Source organism: Octodon degus, unplaced genomic scaffold, assembly GCF_000260255.1.
Source record: "Octodon degus isolate 3935 unplaced genomic scaffold, OctDeg1.0 scaffold00233, whole genome shotgun sequence".
Classification (NCBI taxonomy): Eukaryota; Metazoa; Chordata; class Mammalia; order Rodentia; family Octodontidae; genus Octodon; species Octodon degus.
The window spans coordinates 493,397-521,077 of record NW_004524809.1 but is presented as its reverse complement, the minus strand read 5'-3'; the positions used below and the strand labels follow the sequence as shown (position 1 = coordinate 521,077).

The following is a 27,681-nucleotide window of genomic DNA, read 5'->3' as shown; positions in this document are numbered from 1 at the left end:
CTGGCAAGATGTTCTGCTCCTGAATCAGCTGGGTGGGTCTTGCCTCTAGCCTCTTTGTAGGGAGTTCTGCTGAAGGGTTCCTCGCTGGGCCTGCATTCTGGGTCAAATGAAAATCCGCGGGCCCTGGGTGGTCTCACTCACATGCCGGGCCTGGGCCGTGGGTCGTCTTACTCACTTGCTGGGCCTGCGCTCTGGGTCTATCTCTTTGCCTGTTCTTAAACTGGGCACTTTTAAGAGTTTTAAAGCCAACATTGTCAGACAGATGTATTGCAAAGATCTTCTCTGTGTTGCTTTTTCATTCACTAATAAACATGAGTTTTAGCCCAGCGTGGTGGTGCACACCTGTAATCCCAGCACTTGAGAGGCTGAAGCAGGATCAACCCTGAGCTACAGAGTGAGTTCAAAGCCAGCCTGAACTACATAGTGAAGTCTTATCTTAAAAAATGAAACAAAACAAGGACATGTTTCTTACTCTTGATTTAGTCTAGTCTCTAAATTTTTTGTTTATTCTTTGTTTTAATGTCTATCAAAGCTTTGCTACTCAAAGATTGGTAATAAGAAGTTTTGGTTTTCAAAGCTTTCTTTAGGTGGGGTTTATTTTAGGTGAGTTTTATTTTTTGTTTTGGTGCCAAGGATCAAACTTCCAGCTTGCTGGGCAAGTGTTCTACTGCTAAGCTAAATCTCCAGTCCTTCAAAGCTTTCTTGATTTGTATTTCTCATTTAAATCTGAAGTCATATGGAACTGGTTGTGTCTGGTATTAGGCAGAGGTTCGTTCCTTTCTGTGTGGACATCCAATTGATTGACTAAATTTCCTGAAAAATCATCCTTTTCTACTGCCCAATAGCAACATTTTTGTCACAAACTAGGTTCCCTTGTGTAACTGCAAGGGACATACCCTTCTCTTACACTGATGTATTTTCTTATCGCAGCACCAATTAACATATTGTCTCAGTGACAGAAGTGTGATCCAAGTCCTCAGTGTTAGTCCCTCTCCTCAGGATGCCCTGGCTATTCTCAGCTTTTGGAATTTGTTTAATTATAGGTTTACACATCAGCTTCCACAAGAAAGCATGTGATTTTGATTGGAACTGTTCTCATAAGCTGAGAGAGGATTGACAGCTTATGTTACTTGGTCCCCTAATCCTTGAACATGGACTGTCCTTTCATTTACATAAATATGTAATACCATTCTTGAGTTTTTAGTTTAATAATTTTACATATTTTTGTTAGACTTTTCCTTTAGTCAGTTGGTGTTTTTATGCTACTACAAAAATGGTTTTAATTTTCATTTTTTATTTGTTGCCATCTTATAGTTCTTGATAACTTATCCAGCAAACGAGCTCTGTTCTATTTTATGAAGTTTTACTGGTTTTGAGAAACATTCATGTTCTCTGAAGAGGAATATTAGTTGTATTTCTTTTCCCCCTATCCTTGTATGTTTTCCCCCTTCTTGCATTCAACAGGACTTCGGGTTCAGAGTTGAATGAGAGTGGTGATCGCTGGCACCCTTAACGTCCCTGCACCAGAAGAAAGCCTTAAATGTTTCACAAACTGTGGAGGCCTCTGTGGGTTTGTTCATTTCTTTATGAATGTTCTTTATCAGACTAATGCAGTGACCTTGCCTTCCTGTGTAAGAGGTCTTCTAAGTCATGAATCAATGGTTAATTAAATATATAATTAACCATGAATCAAAGGTTAATTATATCAATGGTTAATTAAATATAGTCACTTTTTCTTTGGAAATACTGAGGATCAAACCCAAGGGTGCTTTACCACTGAGCCACATCACCAGGCCTTTTTACTTTTATGATTTAGAACAGTATCTCAAATCTTGCTAAGATGCTCAAACTGGCCTTGAACTTGTGGCCCTCCTGCTCACCTGCAAAGTAATGTAAAATATTGTTGATAATGTTGTAATAGTGCAAGAGGGAGGCTTTTGGGGAAAAATGCATAACATGGATATTTTTACATCACATTGTCTTATATTTATAGTAATAAAGAGTATATCTAGTAAAAACTCAGCCAGTCACCAACAGCCACTCCTAACCTGGCCACATCTGTTGGCATTGGGTTTGCCCTGTTGTTTTACCCTAAACTCTCGAAGGGTGCTCAGTAGTGTAACTCAAACACAAAAAAAGTCAGGATACACAACTCTGGATAAGAAAGTGGCTTTCTCTTGTAGATAATCCAAGCTAGTAGAAGAACTTGGCTGAGGCAGAAAGGAGCTCATAGTTTTGATTTGGACTCAGCTAGTTGATTTGCATTTGGTGGGTTTGGACAAATGTATAATGATGTGGAGCCACCACCATAAACCTACAGAGTGGTTTTGATGCCCTAAAGCCCCTCTGAGCTTCTCCTGTCATCTCTCCCTCCCTCCCCCATTCCCTAATGACCAGTGATGTTTTCATCTCCACAGTGTCTGTCATCTTTTCCAGATTGGCAACATAGTTGGAATCTTAGTCTGCATCCTTCTAAGATTGGCTCTTTAACTTATTAAGATGCATGGTAGTTCCCCCATGTCTTTTCATGGCTTGATAATGCATTCTATTTTGTCCCTAAATACTCTATTATTGAGATAATATTCCAGTCTCTAGATTACTACAGTTTATTTGTTTACTGATCCACTGAAGGGTAGCTTAGTTGCTTCCAAGTTGGGCAATTCCAAATAAAACTGCTATAAATATTTGTGTTCAGATGAGGGCCTGAGTTTTCAGTTCATTTGGACAAATACCAAAGAATGAGACTGCTGGGTTGTAGGGTTCACTTTATAGCAAGCTGCCAAACTCCTCCCAAAGTGGCTGTGCATGTTGCACCCCGCCCCCAGCAGAGTGCTCCAGAAGTACCACACCCCACCAGTTTGGGCTTAGGCCGTGCCTACAGGTGTGCAGTAGTCTCTTACTGTTGCTTTCACCTGCAATTCCCTAATGACATATGATGTTCAAGATCTTATCTGCTTTGGTGAGGTGTCATCCAGCTCTTTGGCCCAGTTTTTAATCAAGCTGCTCATTTCCTTGTTGAGTTTTAAGAGTTCTTTGTATATTTTGAATAACAGTCCCTTATCAGGTACAGGGCTTTTGCAAATGCTTTCTACCATTCTGCAGCCTGCCTTCTCATTTCCTCAACATTGCTTTCCTTTAACTTTAGTGGACAGTTTAGTTTTAATGAAGGTCAGCTTATCGCTTATTTCTTTTGCAGACTGTGCCTGTGGTGTTGTATCCACAAGGTCAACCCCACATCCAAGGTCACCCAGGTCTTTTATTATGTTATGTTTGATGAATTTTATAGTTTTTACATTAGACCGTGGTCCATTTGAGTGAGTGCACATGAGCTCTCTGCCTAGATTCACTCTGTGGCAGGTAGGTATACAGAACCTTTTGCCCAAAGATCAATCTTTACTCATTGTATAATGGTCAGTTGACTTTTATGTGGGTCTGTTTCTCGCTGTCTCCTCCATTCCTCTGATCTGCTTGTCTGTTCTTTTGCTAGCACACCACAATGTTGATTATTAAAGCTTTGTAGGAGGAAGCCAGGTAGCCCAGTGTTTTTCCTCTCCAGTATTGAGTTGGCTCTTTCAGTAGTTTGTGTCCTCACATAAACTTTAGAATCAGCTTATACCCGCAGGGTCATTTGCTGGGCTTTGATTAGGATTGTCTTGAGCCTATAGATCCAGTTGGGAAGAACTGACATCTTCATAATAGCACCCCGTCCTGTCCATGAACATTCAATACTTGGGTCTCTCATTTATGTAGTTCTTCATGTCTTTCATCAGATTTTCATAGTTCACATATAGATTTTATGTGTATTTTGTAGGCTTTTAGTCTACGTATTTCATTTTGGAGTTCTGATGTATAAATGGTAAAATGTTTTTAAGTTTTGTTTATTGCTGGTATGTAGAAAAGCACCTGCCCATTGCTAGTCTAGTCTCAGGCTCGTGGACTCAAGCAATCCTCCCTTTTGCCTCAGCCTCAGGCAAAGGCCACCATGGCAAACTTGATTTTGTATGTCAACTTTGTATACTGCAGCCTTGCCATTGATTGCTTATTAATTTCAGGAAGTGTTTAGCTTTGTTGTGTTTTGGTCAATTCTTCAAGATTTCCTACATAGACAATCTTGTCACTTGTAAACAAAGATGTTTTATTTTGTCCTTGCCCACTGTATACTGTTGTCCTCTGACTTGTTTTTTTGTTTTTTGGGTTTTTTTTCATTAGCCAGGACTTCTGGTCCAGGGTTAAGGAGAGTGTCAAGAAGGAACATCTTTACCCATTCCTGGTCTCACCAGGAGAGCTTGGATAGCTCCCCATTCGCTGAGCCAGCCGTATAATTTTGTAGATGTTCTGGTTTGCTGGGATTTTATTATGAATGGGTATTGGGTTTCATTGAAGTCTTTCAATCATCTGTTGATATGATTGTGTGATTTTTATTCTTTAGTCTGTCAAGGTGATGAATGACATCCGTTGACTCTGGAAGGGTGAGCCAGCCTTGCACCCAGGATGAGTCTTGCTTGGTCATGATATATAATTCTTATACATTGTTGGATTTAATTTTCAGATTTTGTTGAGGGTTACTGTATCTGTATTCCTAAGAGATTGGCTTATAGGAATTTTTTGTAATGTCTTTGTCCTGTTTCATAATGCTGACCTGACAGAATTAGAAATTATTCCTTCTGGTTCTATCTTCCAAAAGAGATTATCAAGAATTAATATAATTTCTTTCTTAAATGCCTGATAGAATTGACTGATGTATGTACCATGTAGTGATGCTTTCTGCTGTGGGAAATCATTCACTACTGATGCAATTTCTTTGATAGATACAGGCCCATTCAGACTGTCTGTTTTTTCTTGTCTGAGTTTTGGCAGATTGTGTCTTTCAAAGAATGGCTCTATTTTTTCTAGGCTATTGAATTTGTAAGCACAGAATTGTTCTGATTATTCCTATATAGTCTTTCTTTTTCCCCCTGTTGGTGGTGGTAGTGGGAATTGATGCCAGGGCTTTATGCGTGCTCAGCGCATGGTCTGCCCTGAGCCATGCCCTGCCCAACATCCTTGCTGTCTGTGAGATCCATAGTGGTGTCCCACCTTTCATTTCTAAATGATCTCTATCCTTCCCCTATTGCTGATGTGGATCAGGTAAAGTAGGGGTTTAGCCCAGCCAGAATAACTGCTCAGCAGGCAGCCTTAATCCTGATTAGATTCTAGTAATACCTCCCTTTAAAAACACGTGAAGAGAATCCATGTGTGGTGGTGTGACCTATATTCTAGGTTTCCAGGAGGCTGAGGCAGGAGAAACACAAGTTAGAGGTCAGCTTAGGCAGCTTAGCAAGGCTCTGTCTCACTAAACAGAAGTGGGGGAGAGAAAGGAAGAGAAAGAAGAGGAAGAGGAAGAGGAGGAGAAAAGGAAGAGGAGGAATGGGATAAGAAGAGGAAGAGGAGAAGGAGAAGGTGAAGAGGAAGAGGAGGAGAAAGAGAAAAGAAGAGGGGAGGGGAAGGAGAGGGAAGGGGAAGGTTTAGCAGAAGAACCATGCTGGAGCTGGTTGGACCATGAAGGAAGAGATCATGAATCTCCAGCTTAGAAAGCAGAAGAAAATGGCCAGTGTGTGTGAGTGCATGATTTGGGACCTTCCCTTTTCTTGATCCTTCGGGGCTGGCTCTAGCCATGGGAAAAGTGAACATCACCTTCTCTCCAGCTAATAATAAGGCTGGGGCTTCTCTGAGACTTGGCTGATCTGAATCTGAAATTTCTTGTGAGACTCTTTTTTTCTTGTAAGGAAATGTGCATGTTGAGACGTGCATCAGCCAGCTTCCACCTCTGCCAAGGCTATCCGTGGGCTCTCACCACAGAAACTCCAGGCGCAGTGTGTAGCACGGTCTGAAAGTGTATCTCTGTTTAATTTTTCTTGTTTTGACACAGGGTCTTGCTAAGTACTCCAGGCTGACGGCAAACTCATGGGGATGCTCCTACCTCAGCCTCCTGAGCTCTGGGATTATAGGCATGTGCCACCAAGCCAATGCTCCTGGCAGCTTCATCCAGTGTATCTTGGCTTTTTTTGTTCTGTTGAAGAACTCTGGGAAAGAGTAGGTCACTTTTGGAAGTCCTTATAGTTCTGAAGGTATCTTTGCTTGGCTACATATAAAATTATAGGTTAGCAACATTTATTTCTCTGCTTTTAAAAATATTGTTCTATTGACTCTCTAGCCTCCAGTGTTATGATTCAGGAGCTGTTTTTCTCCTCTCTGGAAGGCTTTAGGGCAGTTTCTCTGGGAAGGATATTAGCATACAGCTCTTCCTTTCTGTGTGGTTGAAGTGCTCAGAAATCCTTTCTCTCCTGGCTTTTGTCTTTTGAAGCAGTATGTGTCCTCTAGAACCCCGGGGACAACTGAATAGTTTTCAAGTACATGAGTAACAGGTTATATGCAGAAGGTGATGACTGTATTTTTTAAAATGGGAGAAAGATGATTGCCAACTCAGATACATGGTCAACTGTCATTTCACAAACAATGTCCTGTCTGATACCAGATGCCTCAGACAACACCTTCACCCCCTTTTGCCTTGCTCCCCGGAAGCCTGGGCACTTGGCTTACATGCCCTCAGTTCTCCTAGCATCTCCTATGCTTACTTCTGCCACTGACTTATGGAAAGAGGTGGGAGGGTTTGCTTTCAGGGAGCACATGTGCAGCCCTGTTGGGAGACGCCAGGTGAGACAGTGAGGACGGAGAACACAAGAGGCCCAGGATGCGGGCCTCCCCTTTCCAGGGTTCTTGGAGACAGGACATCTGTTTTAGGCATAATTCTGTTTGAACAATAGAGCTTTGGGGGGTGGAGGGGTTCTTCTTCCTGATCCCTGGTGGTAGCATTGGAGGCCTTCAGCCCACCTTATATATGACTAGAGTATTCTGGCTACTAATATGTGCAAACATCATGACTACTACTATTATTTATTAGGAGCTCATTTGGGAAGGAGTCTTTGTTATGTGGTTTAGGCTGGCCTTGAACTCACTATGTAGCCTAGGCTGGTCACAAACTCACAGAGATCCTCCTGCCTCAACCTCCCAAGTACTAGGGACACAGGTATGTTCCACCATGCCCAGGGATGAGGTGTCTATCAAAGACCCTTTCTTGCAAGTTCTAGAGAACCTATGAAGGACTTTGCTTGCCACACATCTTGGTCCAGACACCTCCCCAGGGGCCGCCGCAGGTGCCATGCCAGCCCCTGTGCCAGGCTGGACCCAGAATGGGCACCAAGTACTGTAGGAATCAAGTGCTTTTAACACAGAGCTAGGAGGTTGGAAAGATGGTGCAGAAGGTTAGGTGACCCCCAGAGCCTTGGGCCACCAGGATCCATGCCCACTCCCTGTGCAATAACTGCTGCTTTGTGTCTATACCTTTGTTTCCTTTTTCGGTTGTAGTTCTGATAGTAGAACCCAGGCCCTCACATGTGCCAGGCAAGCGCTCACCACTCGGGCACACCTCAGCTTGTCCCCAGCTGTCCTAACAGTTTTCTTTTCAACAGGGACGGCATATAAGCCCTAAGGCAAACCATTTCGTTCTGGTGCTCTGTTTTCTAATTTCTCATTTTCCTGACCCACTTCCATCTCCCAAACAGCACTGCCTATCAGATTAGAGGAATTGATTCCTGGGTGAAATCAGTTTTATTTTTGTTTGAAACACATTATACTGTGGACCGTTGCAAAAGTCTGCTCGAGCTGAAAGCCAAGTTTGAAGGCCCAGAAGTGGCCCAGCTTCCCATCACTATGCTTGGGGTCTGGGGCACGACTGCAGCCTCCTCCAGACAGGCTGGAGGCTGAAGAAGTTGTGGACGCACCCAAGGCAGCACAGCTCCTGTTGCCCAGCTGCTGAGTCCTGAGATGGGCTGTCATTCCTACAAATATTCTGTCTATTTGTTCCTTCATGGCTAATTGCACGGAGTAACAAAAAACACCTCCTTGGCTTACAGCTTGGCAGCCCCAGAAGCTTGTGTTTTCTAGAGACAAAATGAGAAGCAGGTTTCCTGGACCCATCTCTAAGTCAGTCTTCCCTCTAGAGACACAGATCCCCATGCTTCCCAGTGACTCTCAGTCAGGGCGCCCCAGAGTGAAAGAGTGGGAATAGGATGGAAGGGGAAGCTTAGGCTCAAGCACAGGTTTTCATAGCCATGAGAGGAAGCTGTTTTTCTTCCAGCCTTTCTGCTTAAAAAATAAGAAAGCCTGGTGGTGCTCACTGGTGAGAGCTTGCCTGGCACACACAGGTCCTGGGATCCATGTCCAGCACCACGGAAGAAAAGGAAACCCTCACGTTCCCTGGTAGCAACCAGAGAGAACAACTGAGCATATACTGCTGAAAAAAGGGCTGTGGCGTCTATCCTGTGCATAACATCAAGGGTCAGCATCTTGGGGAGCGTAAGCCCTAACAAAATTAAGTCACCGAGAAAGTATCTTTATTTGCTCCATCTGTCATAGCAAAATGAGAATCCATTCTCTTCTTCTCTATAACATAGGATTGTTCTGGGTGTGGTGGCACAGGTCTGTAATCCCAGCACTCAAGAGGCTGAGGCAGGAGGACCATTGTGAGTTCGAGTCCAGCCTGGGCTACAAAGTGAGCTCAAGGCCAGCCCAAACTGCATAGTGGGACCCCATCTCAAGAAGACAAAATAAAATAAAGTCAGATTGTTCAATGGGAAGTATCTACCATACAATTACCTCAAACAAGGGCCTAGAGGGAAACCAAATAAAGGATACTTCTGTACTTGGGCCTTTGTTCTCACCTAGAAAGTGAATGTCAGACACATTTATCCAAACCAGTGACATTCAAGGAGGGGACACAGTGCTGAGGGAAGACAGAATGGAGGACTTTAGATTGGAGGCTCTGCCAAGCTAGGTGGCATGACTCTGAATTCAAGCACTCAGCAGGCTGGGGCAGAAGGATCACTGAGTCCAAGGGCAGTCTGAACTGCACAGTGAGACCCTGTCTCAAACCCCTTCCCAAACGAATGCTTGACAGTGAGTCATTGATAGTGTATATTAAAAATGAAACAAAAGTAAACCAATAAAATCATGGGTGACCAGTTTTTCCGGCAGCTCATGTTCATACAGAGGTGCATACTACCTGTTATTTAGTCAACCTCTATTCTGCCCGCAAGACACTCCACAGGCGCTGGGAGAAACAGCTGGCAGGGCCCCTCCCCCTTAGGTACTACACTGTAGAGCCTGAGGTGGCCTCTGATATCAGAGCAACTGATACTAAGAAAAACTGAGAGTGAAAATTAAGTGTACCAAGGAGATGGGCAGCATACACAGAGTGCGCAGACCAGTCTGCTTTGAATGAGTTTGGGGACAAAGGCTGTGGTTGGGTGGGTGCCCATGTCATCAGGAGCACACTTTTGCTAGATGTCATTGAGACCCTGAATGACCTTTCCACTATCACAGTGCACATTCCTCTTTGTGGTGTGTAGTGTTTACACTGTAACTCAGATAACTGGTGTTGTTTGGGTACTTGCTGTGTAGATAGCCAGATGCAGGAACCTACACTGTCCAAAGGAGCCCCTTACAGCCTGTGCACATGCGCAGATCCAATCTCTCCTTGGGCTTTTCAAGGCACTTTGTTGTTCTTACAATGACTGTAGCTGAGATCTTTAATCTTGTGCATGAGTCAGCCACTGAGAGCAGATTCCTCAGCTCCCTGCTCACTGGGAAGAGCAAGAGGCCCTTCTCAGCTGCTGTCAAGAGCACAGCCCTTTCTCCATAGATGGCAGAGGAGGGAACAGCTGCCCAAGAGGACCTCCAGCTCACAGGGGTTGGAATCCCCTCCTCTAAGCGCGTAGGCATTGGGAAGTCTCAACTTCTCTAGCCCTGGTCTCTACAGTGGGGTGAAGAGCTCAGATTACATGGAGTGGAAGGCAGATTCGAGCTTTGGAGGTGCTCAGCAAATCGATTTGCATTCCTGCCACTTCTGCTAAATTTAGCCCCCCATCCAGTCATCAATTCATTTCTGGTCTACTGAATATCCAGTGAGCAGCTGCTAGGGCCCAGCTTTTGGTTCCGTGACACAACTGTGGTTACAAACAAGACAGAGAAACCTCTGGCTCCAGCAGCCCCAGGACTGGCAGTCTTGAATCTCCTCCACTCAGCGCTGGTATTTTTTGACCAACAAGTTAGCATTTAAATGACACCTAGCAGTAAGAAGAATGTGTGTAGCGTGCGGCATCCTGGGCAGACAGGGCTGAGGCTAGTTGTTCTGCAGCCTTAGCACCCATGTGAGCATTTCCCCCTCTGGCTTTGTACTGATTCCTGTTTACAGCTCCATTGGCTCTTGTTTTGGTTTCATCTTGGGAATGGCTTTCAGGTTAGTGCCTGCCTGGGTACAGTGTTGACGTTCTCACTGGTGACAGTCTCGTGGTCCACATGGCCAACCCTCACCTGACCGCACCCCACGTGAGCAAGACCTCTTTCACTGAAGAAAAGTTGTCCATGCAGAAAAGATAAACACTTGAAGTATTTGTTCATAGTGCAGAAGGGTCCTTCCTTTTCCCACAAGATTCATTTCAATTCAGTATTACCTTAAGAACATTACTGTAGAATGTAGTTAAAGAATAAGCTCATTTGTCTAAATTATACTTACCAACTATGATGCTATATAAAAACATTCTAAACACAAGTGGGCAGTTACAAGGTGTCTGTGGGCACCTAGGATGTTCTAGGGTTTTCTTTGGATGTCCAGGTAGGACAGACTTCTTACCTGCTACCACCTGTGTGGCTCTGGGAAGCTGGCAGTGTCCTCCTGGCCATGGCGTTGGCCCGGCTGAGCTCACTCTGTCACATTGCACTTCCTCTCTGTGTGTCTCTGGGACCCATCTCCCTACGCCTCTGTCTTCCACCACAGGAGTCACCATGGTCGACACGGAGATGCCGTTCTGGCCCACCAACTTTGGGATCAGCTCCATGGACCTCTCGGTGATGGATGATCACTCGCACTCCTTCGACATCAAGCCCTTCACCACGGTTGACTTCTCCAGCATCTCAGCACCACACTATGAAGACATCCCATTCCCAAGGGTGGACCCAATGGTTGCTGATTATAAATATGACCTGAAGCTCCAAGAGTACCAAAGTATGATGTTTCTGTTCACTTTTCAGACCGCTGGCACTGACTGGGGTGGGTCACTCCATAGCCCTGGAGTAAGTGCTGCAGAAGAAGCGCTGCAGAAGAAGGCAGTTACCGTGTGGGATCAGGCACCTAGTCATAAAAGAAGAGTTCTTTGTGATATGCCACCAAGAGAGGTCATGTGTCAGTGGCTCTCCTCCCTCCTTTCCTCTTTTGCTTGTTTTGCTTTTTGTTTGTTTTATTGAAACAGGGTCTTACTATATAGTTTTGGCTGGCCCTGAATCTCTGTTAGCCCAGGCCGGCCTTGAGTTAATGACGATCCTCCTGCCTCAGCTTCCTGAATGCTGGGATCACAGGCATGTGTCACCACACCTGGTGAGGAGCATTCTCTAGCATATTTCACTCTAGTTGTGTCACAGACTAAGAATCCACTTTCCAAACTTTAGTTCTTCTGGTTTTTATAAGTTAATAAGTAGTATTTGTAAGTCACCTTGTATAACTTATCATGACAAAGTGAATATTATTGTAACTTTTTATTTTCTAATCTTTTTTAACTTTCATTGTTTTTTTTATCTTCATAATTTTTTTTTCTAATCCCTGGTTTTTGAAATTTACCCTGACATATATTTGGGGGCATGCAAATTTGCATTTTAACACGATAGCCTACTGATAAATCTTCATGCCATTAAGGAAATTAACATCAAAACATCAGATGCAAGAAATACCAGAACAGTATTTTTCAAGATAAAATGTAACTTCTGTGCTGCTGCTTCCTTGATTTTTATCTTGCTGTGGGCCACTGTGTGGGTTTCCCAAAGCCACCGCTGTGTCACTGGCAACAACCATCATTTGATAATAAGTAAGAACTTCCTGTATTTCTGGGGTTTTTTCTTAGATAAATGGTATAGTTGATTGTATTTATTGGTGTGGTTTTCAGTTTGAGCCTAATATGGAAATTTAAGGCCTGGCCCCAACCAGTGGAAAACATTTCTCTATCAAAGGTCGGGGCCAAGCCACCCCTGTGCCCCTGCCCAAGGCCGCCCCCTCCTCCAGCTTGCTTCCTTGGTGCCCTGCAAGCCAGGCACATGGTGACCTTCTCACAGTGCTGCTCCTTCTGCCTTTCTGCAAAAGTGGTCTAACTTCTAGACAACCAAGGAATTGTTTCCTGTCACCTGCTCATTTTCCTGGTTTCCTATGTTAAGTGTTTGACCCATTGGGGAATATTGTGGCACACAGAAGAGGGATGTTAGAGTGAAAAATGGGACAAATAATTCCAAAATGCAATCCTGAAGTAAAAACCATGTTTTTAGTGGTGGGTGAAATGCTAAATCAAGATCATCCTCAGCCACCACGCCATCCATGTTGCCTGGTCCCTGCAGTCTGTTGGGGCCTGGGTGTTTCAGTCACTGGGGGGCTCAATTCTCGTTCCCATGCCACTTCTCAGGTGAGGCTCAGAGAGTTATGACAGAGCCTGACCACTCTGCCTTTGTGCCCTTCACACTGGAGCCCCACCCCCATAGCTAAGGTGCCACAGCCACTGGGAGTGCTGACAGCCTTGTCGTGTGTCGTGCATAGGTGCCATCAAGGTGGAGCCTGCGTCTCCCCCTTACTATTCCGAGAAGACTCAGCTGTACAACAGGCCCCATGAGGAGCCCTCCAACTCGCTTATGGCCATCGAGTGTCGTGTATGCGGTGACAAGGCCTCCGGCTTCCACTACGGAGTCCACGCCTGTGAAGGGTGCAAGGTATGCAGCCATCAGCAGAGATCACTGAAAGTTTTGCTGTGGGGTTTCCTGCAGCAGACTTGTCCCAGGAGCTGGAATAAAAGCATCACATCTTTCTTTTTCTTTTTCATTTTTTTGCTCTTTGGAAAAGCTCACTCTTCTAGTGAGGTAATATTTGAAAAAAACAATAAAAGCAGGATTGCTTCACCTACTTCCTTTCCTTAGATAGGTCCTTTCAGAAAGAAAAAGGAAGAAAAGAATAGATAAAAGAGACTAGTCATAGTGATTCACACCTGCAATCCTTAGGACACTCTGGGAGGCTGAGACAGGAAGATTGCAAGTTCAAGTCCAATCTGGGCAATTTAGCAACTTACCAAAACCCCTGTCCAGAATAAGGGCTGGGGATTAACTCAGTGTAAAGGCCCTAGTTCAGTCCTCAGTACCGAAAGAGAGAGAGAGAGAGAGAGAGAGAGAGAGAGAGAGAGAGAGAAGCTGAGAAGTTTTTATGGAGTCTACAGTAGTGAAGAGTACTGTTTTAGAGTGTTTATTAGTCATTTAAAATAAAACTTTGGAGGTGCCTGCAAACAGCCGGTGAAACCTTACAACTTCACATTTCTTGAAAAAGTCAAGTGACAAGACAAGGGGTTGTAATGGACTCCTTGAGGGGGAAGACAGTAAAATGCAAATTTCCAGGCGAGCATAGTGGTATCTGTACAATTCAAGTTCAGGAATTTCTATTCATTACGGTGCAGACATGATTTCAGGATGATTCCTCTCCGGCCTGGAAAGGCCCTGCATCATCACAACAGGAGCATGACTCACTGCTGAAGGCATCCAATGAGTCAAGCTCAAAATCTGCGTTGTGAGGGTTAACCTTAAGTAACATCATTCTCATACCAAAAAACTGTCCTCAGTAGCCAGACCACAAAACTGAGCATCAACCCAGCCCTTTGCCACTGAATTGAGTTAGAACCTCTCATACTCATTGTTTTGTTTGTTTGTTGTTTGGTTGGTTGGTTGCTGGGGGGGAGGGATTGTTGTTGTTTCTTGTGGCTGTGCTTCAATAAATCTTTATTTAAAAAAACAGGCAGCGGGGTGGATTTGACCCAGGCTACTCACTTTTTACCAGCCTAGACTTTTACTTTCTTTTAAATTAAATTCTTTTTTTTTTTTTTTTTTTTTTTTTTGTACTGGGGATTGAACTCAGGACTTTACGCTTGCCAGGCAGGCACTCATGCAACTGAGCTATCTCCCCAGCCCCTTAAATTCTGATGAGAACTGGTAATATAAAATTTACCCTCTTCTCTTCTCTTCTCTTCTCTTTCTTTCTTTCTTTCTTTCTTTCTTTCTTTCTTTCTTTCTTTCTTTCTTTTTCTTTTCTTCTGTAACAGGAATCAAACTCAGGACCTTGCCAGCGAGGCAATGTGCCACTAAGCTATATCCCCAGTCAAAATCTACACTCTTAACAAGTTTTTAAATGTGCAATTTAATACAGTTGCCTATAGTCACAGTGTTGTACAGCAGATTTCTAGGATTTATTCAGCTTGTGGAACTGTAACTTTAAAACCACTGAATAGGAATCTCTGCTCCCCAAGCCTCTGGCAGCCTCTATTCTACTCTGTTTGTGTGACTTTGACTTTTTTTTAATATTTTATTTTACTTTATCAGTACATGTTTTCAGTACATAACGTTTACTTTCAGTACATAATGTGTGGAGTTTGAACTAATTTTAAAAAGAGCAAATGAGACACAGACCATCACAAACTCTAAAAGAAAAAAATCTCTCACCAGCCTATTTCAGTGAGAATGCTTCTATGCATTAGTCTTTTACTGGCCAGTGAAAAACAAAATAAAAACAAAAACATAGCTCTGTCATGTCCTGAGGCCCTTAGAATGTATAGAAAATCAAAGAGGCTTCCACTCCCAGCAGATCCTGGCTGGGACAGACTCACAGAGGTATTGATCATCTCCCATAGAATAGGAGAAGAAGGAAAATGCACGTGCTGCAAGGCTCTGGCCCGAGCCAGGAGCAGCAGGCCGGCCTGCAGGCAGGCTTCTCCTCACCTCCACAACACCAAGAGCTGCGCAGAGTTACAAGGCCCTGGGAGGAGGGCCCTAGCCTGGGCCTTGGCCACTGAGCCAGGTGTCTCTGCGGACCCCAAGTCGGTGGCACCCAGCTCTGGCAGAAGCATCTGCAAATTTTTCTGGGAGAAAAGATTTCCAATTTTAAACCCCATAGGATTTCCACAGCTTAAGGTCAAGAAATGATTGCAAAATAAAATATCAACTAGCACATAACAAGGACACCACCTTGAATGACCTTCATAATCAACAAACAAAAACCTGACATAAACATCCCCACCCCCACCCAAGAAAAGCAGCTGCTGGAACTGTCAAGTCCAGAATACAGAACAGCTATAGGAGGACTGTATTCAGACAGAGCAGGGACCCCAGCAACAAGCCAGCAGCAATAGACATGAGGACTGAGCAGGCAGACAGGAAACCAAATCCATGCAACTTCTCAAAGGGAAATGGACAATGATTGCAAGAAAAATTTAATGGAAAGAAAGGTCAAATAGCATAAGAGACAGAACAGAAGAGCCGACAGAACTGAAAAGGAGACCTAAAAGTCACCAGATATGAGACTAATGCTGTCCTGAAGAAACACCCTTCCCAGCATCTTCTAGGATTCAAGGCTTCTGTAGTTATTGAAGGGATAAAAGAGCCCTTGAATTTTTAAAATAAAATTTCTTTCTTTATTTTTTTTCTGGCAGAACCGGGGATTGATCTCAGGCCCTTGCGTTTGGCAGGCAAATGCTTATTCTACTGAGCCATCTCTCCGTCTTTCTTTATTTTTTGAGACAAGGTCTCACTATACAGTCTGGGTTGGCCTTGAATGCATGGTGATTCTCCTGCCTCAGCCTTCCAAGTGTTGGGGTTACAGATGTGTGCTGCCACACTAGACAAGCCCTTGAAGGTGAAAAGGTCTATTTTCTTCACTCAACCATAGTAAAAGGAAGTGCAGAGATGTCTCACTGATGAAATTTAGAGTGAAACATTTTTAAATTTGTCAGTTTAATTACATGTTTTTGTGTGGCTTCGTTGTCAACTATTCTGCTTTTTTTTTACATTTGCAGTCATTGTTAGTGAATATTTAGACAAGAAGATGAAAAATACAATGTATTAATTATTGTTACTCTCCTACTAGTCTCTGTTTTATTTTTATTTTTTTCTTTCCGTATTTTAGGGGAAGGTCTTCAGGGTCTCACTACTAGATTGGACTCATAGTGATTCTCCTGTTTACAGCCTTCCAAGTGCTGGGTTTACAGGTGTGCACCACCATGCCCAGTCTCAATTGCTGTCTCAGTATGCCCAAGGGCAGGGCCAACACAGCAGACCTGGGGGTTGAAGCCCCAGCCCCTGCACCTGCTTGCAGGTGTTTTAATCCACTGAGCTGTTTGGCCGGCCAATCTCTGTTTTATTTTTATTTTTACTTTTTTCTGTTTACATTTTTTAAGAAGAAGATGGAAAATACAAAGTTCAAAAATACAAAGACTGGAGAAAGAAGGTCTAACAATTGTCTAATTGGAGTCCCAGGGCTAATGAACTAATGAAGTTGAAAACTTGTCTAAGAAAATAAGTGAAGCTGGGCATGGTGGCACACACCTGTAATCCCAGCACTTGGGAGGCTGAGGCAGGAGGATCTTTGTGAGTTTGAGACCAACCTGGGCTACAAAATGAGTTCAAGGCCAGCCTGAACTGCATAGTGAGACCCTTTCTCCAAAAAATAAATAAAAATAAATTTAAGAAAATAAGTGAAAAGAAAGTCATGCCTGCTCAGACATAAAAAGGGTAAAACCCTGGAGCAAAAGAAAGAGTGTAAAAGACAACCAATGAAAAAAGAAAAACTACCTTCAAAATTAACTGACAACACTGGCTGTGGCACGCGTCTGTTCTCCCAGCCTTCAGGAGGCAGAGACAGAGGATCACTCTGAGTTCCTGGCCAACCTGGAATAGATAGTGAGACCTTGTGTCAAACAAACCAACAAAATCAGTTGGCAGGAGGCTTCTCAGTAGCAGCAGCAATGGGAGCAGAAAAGCAAAAGAGAATTCGAAGTTTAACAAGAAAATGACTGGGGACCCTGTAATTGTTCAAGAATGAAGATAAAATGAAAATCTTCACAAATTAAAAAATAAAAACAATGAGGCTGGGGAGATGACTCAGTAGAATAAGTGCTTGCCTGGCAAGCTCAAGGGCCTGAGTTCAATCCCTGGTTCTGCAAAAAAATAAATAAATAAATAAATAAATAAATACACTGAAAAAGTGCATTCTAAGTACAGTAATCTTGAAAACAAAAGAAAGAAGACACAGAAAAGACCTCTAACAGAAAACAGATTCATGTCTGGAGTATAGAAACAAGACTAAAACTCAATTTTAACCCAGTCCATGAGAAACTGGGAAGTGAAATGTGAGTGTAGTTGAGGAGTCCAAGAGGGGCAGAAAAGGAACACAGCTCATGGGCAGGTGGCAGATAGGAGAGTGGGGGCGTGACTCAAAATGAGACAAGCTAGGATGAACTAAAGGGGACTGAGAGGTCCACAAGAGAGGTGGGCACAATAACAGCCACAGAATGAAAGGTTGAATAAAGATCTCAAAGGACTGAGACATCATCAAAATTTGCATGAGGGAAACAGACCTGTTTGTAAGCTGAACATCCCTAATCCTAAAACCCAAAATCTACAATACCCCAAAGTTCAAAGTTTTGATCACCAACATGATGGCCATGGAAACTTCCGCAGCTGACCTTGTGACAGGTCACACAATCAAAGTCATGCTCCCTAAAAATACGGTGTAATATTATCTTCCAGTTTAAGATGATGTAAAGTTTCATGTGTAGTCTTGGGTTTCTTCTCCAAAGTGCACATGTACAGATAACACAAAATCTGCAAGAATCCAAAACACTTTCGGTCCCAAATCCCCAAATATGTTGAAGGGTAGGCTCTGCAGAAAACCTGAGTGCATTGACAGAGGGAACTAAGTCAGGAATTTTGGTACCAAATAGGACTAGATCCACATGATGGAATTAAGAACTGAGCACACTACAGATGAAGAGGAATAATATGAACCACCAAGAGTGGGGTTAGAAGACATTTCCTTTTTTTTTTTTTTTTAGAAGACATTTCCTATTGAAAAGTTTTCAGTTCTCACAGAAAGATACAGTGAACAGCCAAATGTTAGCCCCAAAGTGTTGCCATTTTGTGCTAGGTTTTCTGAACATTACTACTCAAGTTATTTCCTGCTATCTCTTCTTGTCTGTAGGCTGTGATGATAGGCACTCTGTCAACTACATCAATAAATGAAATGAATTCTGCAGGAAGTTATGCAACAGTGAGAATTCCAAAAAATTATCCACATGTAGATTTTTATTGGCCCTGATGGTGTTTTAGAAGGAAGTGATTATAAGTTTGCCAAACTGCTTAGCACAGTTCTAAAGCCCAGGCATGCTGTGTGGATGGTTTGCAGAGAGACTGAACTGATTATATGGTGTATTCCTTGCTTACATTAAGTCCAGAGATCTCTGCAATGCAAGCAAATGAAGCACACAGAGAGCCAGGGTATACCAGCTGATCTGAGCTGGACATGGTCACACTGAGCAAGGACACTGGAGAACCTCTGATTCTCTACCTTAGAGCAAAGAAACTGAGTTCCAGAGAGGTACTTGTCCAAGTCAGTGTCACATAGACTTAAAGGTTGCTTCTTTTTCCCATATATCTTTGCAGGGTTTCTTCCGGAGGACCATCCGATTGAAGCTTATTTATGATAGGTGTGATCTTAACTGTCGGATCCACAAAAAGAGTAGAAATAAATGTCAGTACTGTCGCTTTCAGAAGTGCCTCGCAGTGGGGATGTCTCATAACGGTAGGTGACACCATCGCACACGCTCTTTCTCATTGTAGCCATGAGGTCAGGAAGCTCAGGGCCACTAATGGAAATGTATACAGTTTTTCCACTAAATGCCAGGTTTTGGGATATTGCATGACCAGATATTTCTCATGTATATCAGTGACTTCAAGATTTTGGTGGCGATTGCCTCTCTCTGTAGTTTGGCATCTGCAAGGATGAGAGAAGGGACCTGAAAATCGGTGGGATATTGAAAAAAAAAAGCATAGTGTTTTAAAAGAATGTGGCGACAATTGTGCTGAATTTTTATGCTCCTTTAACGGAATCATTCTTATGTGCATTGGTAGTTTCTGTCTACTCATATATAAGGAAATTATGAAGATCTCTGGATATGGAATTTTAAATGGCATATCAGGATTTAGATTTATGTATGCTTTTTTCTCTTTTCTATGCAGAGATGAGTATAGCATTATTTTTTATTTCAGAGAACATGCAGACTTGTAAAAAGAAAGCAAATATTCTGAATTCTGCAAAACTTTAAAGCCATAGAAACAAGAGAACACAACTTTGCACTTCTTGAGGCTGTCTCTAATGTCCAGCTTGAGGCTGGAGGTGTAGCTCAGTTAGAGTGCTTGCCTCGCACACACGAGGCCCTGAGTCTGAGCCTTAGCACCATAAAAACACCATTAAATTTGAGTGTGAAATAACATCAAAGACCTGAGAAGACCTACGTTTTTGTGAATTGCAGAGCTAACTCAATAAAAATCATGGACGATATGCCTGTTAGAAGAAATAATTCTTCATCAGTTTTAATTGGTTGGTCCACAAAACAAAATGTAGCTATAACTTGATAGTATTATATTAATCAAGAATTAGCCAATTGTTTTATTTCAGAAATCATTGTGGGCTCAAGAAAACCATACCAAAGTGATCAAATTAAATCAGAACTCTCATTTTATTTGATATCTGTTTTCTGTCCCTCCCCACCACCCTTGGTACTGGGGATGGAGCCCAGGGCCTCGTGTGTGCTAGGCAAGCACTCCACTGAGCCACCTCTCAGTTCTGATTCTTTTCTTTCTTTTACTTTCATCTTTTACAAGACTGACCTGGTAAACAGATGCTCTTTAGGGTCATCTTCATCTGTGTGGACTCCAGTAACTTTAAGAAAATTTCATCTTTGTTGCCTTGCACATGTTTGGCTTTCACAGTGAAAAACCATCAAGATATTTGGAAATCACTATTGGTTGATCTTCTGCTCTTTTAAATTTGCTTGCAAAATCCAACTTGTTAATATGGGTCAGTTCTAAAGGTAAGAATGTATTATATGTCGAGCTGTCAACGGTACTGGACAGGGTGGGAATTTGGTCCAACTCTCCTCAATAACTGGCCACATCTGCTTTGTGGTTGTGGAAACTGTAGTCACTGATTGCAAAATAATTTGCTGGTTTAATTCCATTAGTTTCCTTCTTATTTCAAGCCTCATAAAACATAAGGACAAGTTTTCAAGTCAAGGGCTATATTTTAGATGATGCAACCCAGCTGCAATATGCCTGTTCCATCCGTATGGAGAAATCATTGACTTTGAGGTCATTAGCACCCAATCAGCCTCAGCAAGCATGCCAGTTCTGCTTTTAATGCTGTTTATGCTCTGTTTGTTGGAAATCTATCACTTCACACATCCATGGGAATGCTAATTCCTAGTATTCATGGGCTCTACACACATGGATGTAAAATGTATTTCCCCTTGCTTATAAGCAGAACCCCCACATTCACATAAAATATACTCCCTGTGGCTTATTGTTTATAAGCAAGTATCACTTAAAGCCCCACCTACAGGTTGGGTGTAGTTCCGAGGCACTACATATGCTTAGCATCCGTGAGAACTTGGGTTCCATCCCCAGCACCAGAGAAAAAGTGTTTCTAAGAAGCTGGGGGTACAGTACAGTAGTAGAACATTTGCTTAGGATGCACACAGCCCTGGGTTCCATCCCTAGCACTCCAAACAAGCTTAGTCTATACAGTGTAGATGGTATAATTTTCTCCTCTAAGAAAAGTGAAATTAATAACCTATGATGAGCTTGATACTAAGGCCATTTTTTCACTTCATGTAAAAATATATTCTATTTAGAGAAGGGGCTATTTTGACAGAGTGTTTAGTTCTTTCAAAAGCAAGAGAAAATAGGAGTTAAATTCATAAGAGCAGAATTGTGTGTAACTCATTCCTTAAAGGGTTGCAAACATGTCCAAGAAAATCCCTTCTAAGACTGGTTGTAGCACTGGGCTTGCTGTGCAGGAAGGAAGGTATCGGGGGCTCTGTACACAAGCAGGGAAGCTCAGCAGCTGGCTTTTCGTTGGTTTTGCATGTTGCTCTGATGGAGCAACCATCTAAATATAAGCTTCGTAGGTGGCTGCAGTCACTGTTTGAGATCCATTGCCCTGGCCAGTGTGTGGCATGGTATGGGGTTGTAGTATCAGAAGGCCATTCAGAGCCACTACTCCATGTTACATGAAAATCAGCATCCAGCTATCCTCACTATGCCAAGGAAATGCACACCCCAAGGTAAATTCCTTCCAATCTGTGTGACTTACTTCTGCTGTTTGATTTCTACTCAGATTATTTGATATGTTTGAAGAAGGCTTCCAAAGTCATCTTTAAAGAGCCCAAAGGGCCCTCAGCAATACTGTTGGAAAAGCACTGAAATCAGTGATCCCTACATCCTTTCAACTGAAATGTCTGATTTTTTTATTATTAATCAACCTAAATCACTGAATTTTTCACTTTTCCACCACTCCCTATCCTTTAGACTATGTTAAAATCTTCCCATAAGGATAGGCACCTGGCATGCTACTTGCCTGAGTTTAAAAGTTTCCCTCCTATATGTTTTGGTGCTATCAAAATATCTTTTATTTGTCCAAGTCAAGTCTATATATTATGATCAAATATTCAGCAATTTGAGGCAAGGAGTTGATGGCTGTGGTGTGATATAGTCCCAGTGTACACACCAAAGCAGTTTGGTTACAGAAGGCATAAGTTGTTTATTAAGTGCTAGTTGGTAAGTTCATCGCCACTGTCATACATACCTACAGTAAATCAGCTTACAGAGAGAGAAGCTTATCTTGGTAGACAGTCAGTTTCAGGTGCCTAATCCCTGGTCTAGTCCCTAACCCTGTTGCTCTGGGCCTGTGGTGACACAACACATCATGGCAGGGACAAAGTAGAGAAAACTATTTCCCACTCTCCAAGGACTGGAAGAAGAGGAAGGGCCCAGGTCCCTAAAACCCCTTCCAGGGTACACCCCAGTGACCGAGTGTCCTAGCCTCTCGAAGGTCCCATGCCTCCAGGTAGCCACAAGCTGGGCACCTTCAACACATGGCTGTGGGACATTCCCAATCTAGACTGCAGCACACAGCCACCACTCACCAGATAGAACTTCCACAAGGGGCTAGTAGAATGGATTCCATAATCCTTCCCACTGGAAACGGTTGTTTCTCAAAGATCTATTTTCAGAAGACATTATTTCTCAGATGTTTTCAGCATTGGGTTGTTTTTTTTTTAAAAAAAAAAAAAAAAAGGCATCCTGGTGATGTATGGATTTTGATGTGATTGGAAACAATTGTTGGGTTGCAATCTTCCTGTAAGTCATCAAGATAAACACATTCGCAAATATTTTGGGCATTTGAAAATCCATCATTTCTAGACCACAGGTCAGCCCCACTGGGTGCTCAGAAGTCTTCCTGAGTCACCCCAAACACAGTCAACTCTGTACACAGTCTAGACACCACCTTCCGAAGAAAGCTCAAAATGAAATGAAGCAGAAGCAAGGGGCCACAACCCAGGCTCCCAAGAGGGGCACCTACTAAGTGACTGTGCCCCAGCTGCTGTCCTGGGGGGAATCCCATCATGCAGAGTGTCACTTGGGCAAGCCATAGATACTTGTATGTATTGTCATAGTTGTGCCCTGTACTTGTTCCTGTTTTACAGGCCTACTTCCAGTCCCTGATATTAATTGTATTTTTGAAACATATCCTCTTATTTTAATAAAGTAATTTAATCATTAAGAATTTTGATGAGCGAATATTTCAGAGTTGCTTTCCACATATGAACTAAATAATAAGTTTAGGGGAAATGTAGTTTAGACATTATCTAAAGTAGAAAAAATTGGCATTGTCTATTAGTCATTCAGTCATTTTTTATAACATTGACATTTGATTAACATAGTGCTTTTCATAAGTTTAAAAATTAGCAAATCTAATTTTGCTGATTGGGGTGTCCTATGGTATAAATGATGTGGGCTTTTTTTCTTTTCTTGTTTTAACTGCTGACAGCTTTTTTAGAAAGTTTGTCAGTGGCTTCATAAAAATCTGGAGAAATGGCTTCACAGATTTGTAGAGCTCAGCACTTTTAAAGTGGTTATCTCCAAGCCTTGCAAACAGTAGTGCATGCATATTAGGAAATGGGGCCCTGACTGTCACATAGGTTTAAATGTTTAAGTTTTACTTATTTAAAAAAAAAAAAATCCTTTGCTATGGTTTTGCTCTCCAAAATCCCTGAAAGGCTCATGCTATTAGGAGGTGATGGGACCTTTACGAAGTGGGGCCTGGTAAAGGAAGTGAGGTCAATGGACAGCGCCCTGATGAATATTAAGACCTCAGCACTTCCTGTCTCTCTCTGCTTGCATCACAGCCCCCAGGAGGTGAAAAGACCTCCTGGCCACAGGCTCCCACCTGATGTACTGAGCCTTTGCAGGCCAACACTGGAGCCCACAACAGGATCTTGTTAGTGGTGTCAAAGAAAATTACCTAGAAGAGTGAGAAAGAAGGAGCTCAGAAATCTCAGAAACCAGGGGTGGTGGCCTGTAATCTCTGCACTCAGGGTTGCTGCAAATTCACAGCCAGTCTGGGTTTCCTAGTGAGTTTAAGTCAAGCCTGAATTATTTAGTAAGACTCTGTCTTGAAAAAAAACAAATAATAGTAGTCGTAATAATAATAATCTTTTTTTTTTTTTTTTTGTGGAACCGAGGATTAAATATAGACCCTTGCGCTTGCCAGGGAAACACTTATTCCACTAAGCCATCTCCCTGGCCCCTACTTTTTTTTTTAAGAGAGAGAAATCTCAGAGCCATGACCTCTGGGTCAAAGCACCTAAAAAAAGAAAAATTGTTCAAAATACCTCACGAGGTGATAGAATGAGTGAACCAAGAGAGGAACACAGAAAGATGGGCTGGGTTGGAGGAGATTTTTTTTTTCTTTGAAATTCTTTTTTTAAATTTTATTTATTTTTTAATATTTTTATTGAGAAACAAATATCAATGAGACAGTTTCACAGCCGATTACTACCACATTTTCAATAATTAATACATTGCATATTGTTGTCTTAGTGGTTATTCATTGTACAAGATGCAGACCTGATATCCTGTCTCAAACACTATTAGAACAAACCTCACTATTCATTGAATTAAGAGAATGGAGCTATATATCTATCCTAACTATTTTGAGTATACAGACACAAAATGGTCGTTCAATTGTATCCCCCTTTTTTGGTTAGTTTTGTCAGAGAATGGCATTCCATTGTCATTTAAATACTGTATGTACATGAATTCAGCAAAATATCACAATGTAGTCCAATAATCCATAATAGTAGTGGATTTTCCATAAGACTATCAATGTCCAAAGTTGTTGACTTGAGCCTTTCACAGCTCAGCGTATTAATATGGCTTTATTTTTTTACACTTCATTTTTATACTTTTCCACTGGATGGTTAAGACCAAGAAAGAGCAAGACCTATATAAAAAGAAATGTAACTTTTACATCTGATAAGATCAGTCAAATCCCCTCAGGATTCAGTTTATAGATTTTTTGTCAGTGTCAGCCATGTGGATGAGTCATGGCTATTGCTTGACCAATTTGCTCTCTGTGAAAGCTTGAGAGAATGTTTTCTCTCCATGTGACTCTCCTTAGGCATACTTTACATCACTGATTACTTTCCTCTGTGGCCCCATAATCTCTTTGATCAGAAAATTTGGGACACAATTGAGTTACAGGATGTTACATTATAGGTTCTCCTATGTCCTAAGTCCTTACTGACCTTGAAAGGCTAGGGCCAAAATGTTGGCTGTCCTTGTAGCTCTTCTTTTTCTTTAATTTTTGGTCTGCAAACTTAGATTGTTAAGCATCCAAAGGAGAAGCTTAATGATATTATTACCCTATAACATAGGCAGTTGAGCTTAACCTCACTATCTGTCTAATTGTCAAACACCTTAGACACAACATGGAACAGGTATTTTCCATCAAGTGTGATATGTTAAACTTTGAGTCCCGCCAGAATATGAAGAAAAAAGATTAAAAAGACAAAAAATACTTTAAAAATAAGAATAAGAATTTACATATTTTTACACAGAAATTTAGAAATCTAACAATATACAGCTTTGTAGCAGGACAGTCCTGTGACTTTTTTTTCTCATGTTTTCATTTATTACCCTTTTTTCTTTAAACAAACATTTTCTTGAGAGACAGTATGGCTGTAATTGATATGTCATGACAAGCAGTATGTAATTAGAAGACCAGAATGACAGGCATTCCAAGCATGATCCTACCACTACACATTGCTTTCTTTAGTGCAGTTGCTTAGTTCACAGGTATCAACATATATAGTCAGGGTGAGAAACCTACCTATTAACTGCTATTTTCAGAAACATGCTGAAGTTTCTCAGGACCATTGCCTTACCCATCTTGTGCATATAAATGTATGACTTTGCCCCTGTCATGTTTTCTAGATTTTCTTCTTGCCCTCTCTTCTTTAACTAATCCTGAAGTACTCACTTTCCTTTTAATTGTGTTATACCTTTCTATTTTTATTTCTTCCTTTGAGTTCTTATACTAGGGAGACTACACAATATTTACTTTACATATGTGGGTCTGGCTTATTTCACTTATGAGTATATCTTCAAGTGGCATCTATATAAAGTCTTCGAGTTTATCATTCTTTACAGCTGAGTAGTACTCCACTGTATAAAAACACCACATCTTTTTCATCCATTCTTCAGGTGACAGGCATCTTGGTTGTTGGAGGAGATTTTTAAGATTTAGTTTTAATAGGGTTTGAGGTATTCACGTGATAGCCAGCATCTGTATCTAAAGAAATAGACAAAGAAGAAAAAGTTAGTGTCTGATACGCAGGACAGAGAGCACAGGCACTGGGAGCCTGCTTTGAAGGGAAGAAGATCCAGCTGTGAACAGAATACAGCTGAGGAGCAGGGGCCATCAGAAAGCTCAGGGGAGCAGAAAGAGAGGAGAGCTGGAAAGTAGAAACCAGAAACCACAGAGGTAAAGGCTGAGGGAATGGTGGAGAGACTAAGGAAGGGCCGCAGATCCAGCCAGGAGAAAGGTGCTTCCGTGTGTGACGTTCCCATCCCTTGAAATGCAGCCCAAGCTAGATAGCAGCAGGCCAAGAAGCAAACAGAAGGCAACAGACAGCTCAGAGTAAAGCCTCCACATCCAGACGTTCAGTGGGGAGCTAGGAGCTGGAAGGAAGCATAGAATCAAAGCCTGGACCACTGCTCAGACAGGCTAAAGCTAGTACCAAGGGGTCACCATGCTGGGTGTGATAGTACATGCCTATAATCTTAGCACTTGGGAGGCTGAGGCAGGAGGATCACTGGAAGTTCAAAGCTGGCCTAGGCTTTATAGTGAATTCAAGGTCGGCCTGAACTTTACAGCAAGACCCTGTCTCAAGAAACAACAAAGCAGAGAAGGGCAAAAAGTGTGTCTATGCCTGTCACCTCTCCTGTGGTCCACATGTCAACTAGCCTACTGGGTCACAGTATCAACAGGCATCCAGCAAACACATCCTGTGGTGTCACTTCAGACTTCAGGGTGTCAAGCAGCTAGAAAGGGAGATTGTGGGGTTTCACTCATTTCTGCATTGGGAAGAAACCAAGGCAAATGTTTAAATGTCCTTTACAAATGATCTGAAAAATTTCCTTCACAGAAAAATCACTTCAAAAAAGAAAGAAAGAAAGAAAAATTACTTCGTATTGGTGCAGGGTTGCCCCTTCTTTACATTAGAGGAACTAGGAAATGATAGTTATTAGGTTGCCAAGTCCTGTGAAATCTTAGAATGTGCATGTTTGGGTTGCTTGTTGGTTGTTTTCTTCAAGAGAGGTGAAACACTAAAGCTGCGGCTTGATGGCTGAGCGCTTGCCTAACAGGCGCCAGACCCTGGGTTCCATCCCAGTGTCACAAACAGGAAAAAAAAAAAAAAAAAAGAGCAGTGAAAAAACATGACTTTCCACCAGTAGCCATAAGATAGTAACAGGGTTCAGTCTCATTCATGTGAAACAGACATGTGAAAAGTGGGGAAAGTGCCCATGAAATATTGCCTAATTGTCCAAAGCCTGACATCATCCCTTACATGTTGAAAGAGAACTATTTTAATAAGACACAACTTTAAGAAGACACAACTTATTTTATTCATCTACTATTTGTTGGCCTATTATTATGAAAGCCTACTTTCATTTTTGTAATCAGGTAGCATCTATCTATAATGCCTCCACAGTTAAACAGGCATTTTGAGAACATGTCAACTCATTTTTCCCTAACACACTATCCGGATCTGCACAACAGGATACGTAACCATTCCATGTTCTCATTTATCATTCAGTAAAATCACTACTATAATACATGGTGCTGAATCTGTATTCACGTGAGAGCAGAAGCCAGTTATGTGAGGTACATACAATATGAATAGCAAGCCTGTTCCCTTCCTCAGGGAGCCTGCCTGCTCAGATGGTGACAGGCTAGTGTTTTTACCCAAGATTGCTGAATTCACTTTAGGTGATGATTGATTGATTGATTGATTGATTGATTGATTGACTGACTTTAAAGTACTGGACATGGAAGCCATGCTAGACATGTACTCACCACAGAGCCACACCTCAGCCCTCTGGAGGTGATTAGCTGTC

General features: G+C 42.2%; 1 protein-coding gene across 6 annotated transcripts in view; it reads left to right on the top strand.

The window, feature by feature from the left end:
- Positions 1–27,681, top strand: part of Pparg (peroxisome proliferator activated receptor gamma) — a 136,091-nt gene that overhangs the window by 76,075 nt on the left and 32,335 nt on the right. For 5 of the 6 annotated variants that reach the window (XM_023705958.1, XM_023705960.1, XM_023705959.1 and 2 more), the window contains 3 exons: positions 10,874–11,101; positions 12,671–12,840; positions 18,601–18,739. In XM_023705958.1, the coding sequence (XP_023561726.1) occupies positions 10,882–11,101; positions 12,671–12,840; positions 18,601–18,739 (529 nt within the window). In that variant the 5' untranslated portion in view covers positions 10,874–10,881. Of the gene's footprint in view, positions 1–10,873; positions 11,102–12,670; positions 12,841–18,600; positions 18,740–27,681 lie in introns of those variants that run through there. The other variant, XM_023705961.1, reaches the window with a different exon arrangement.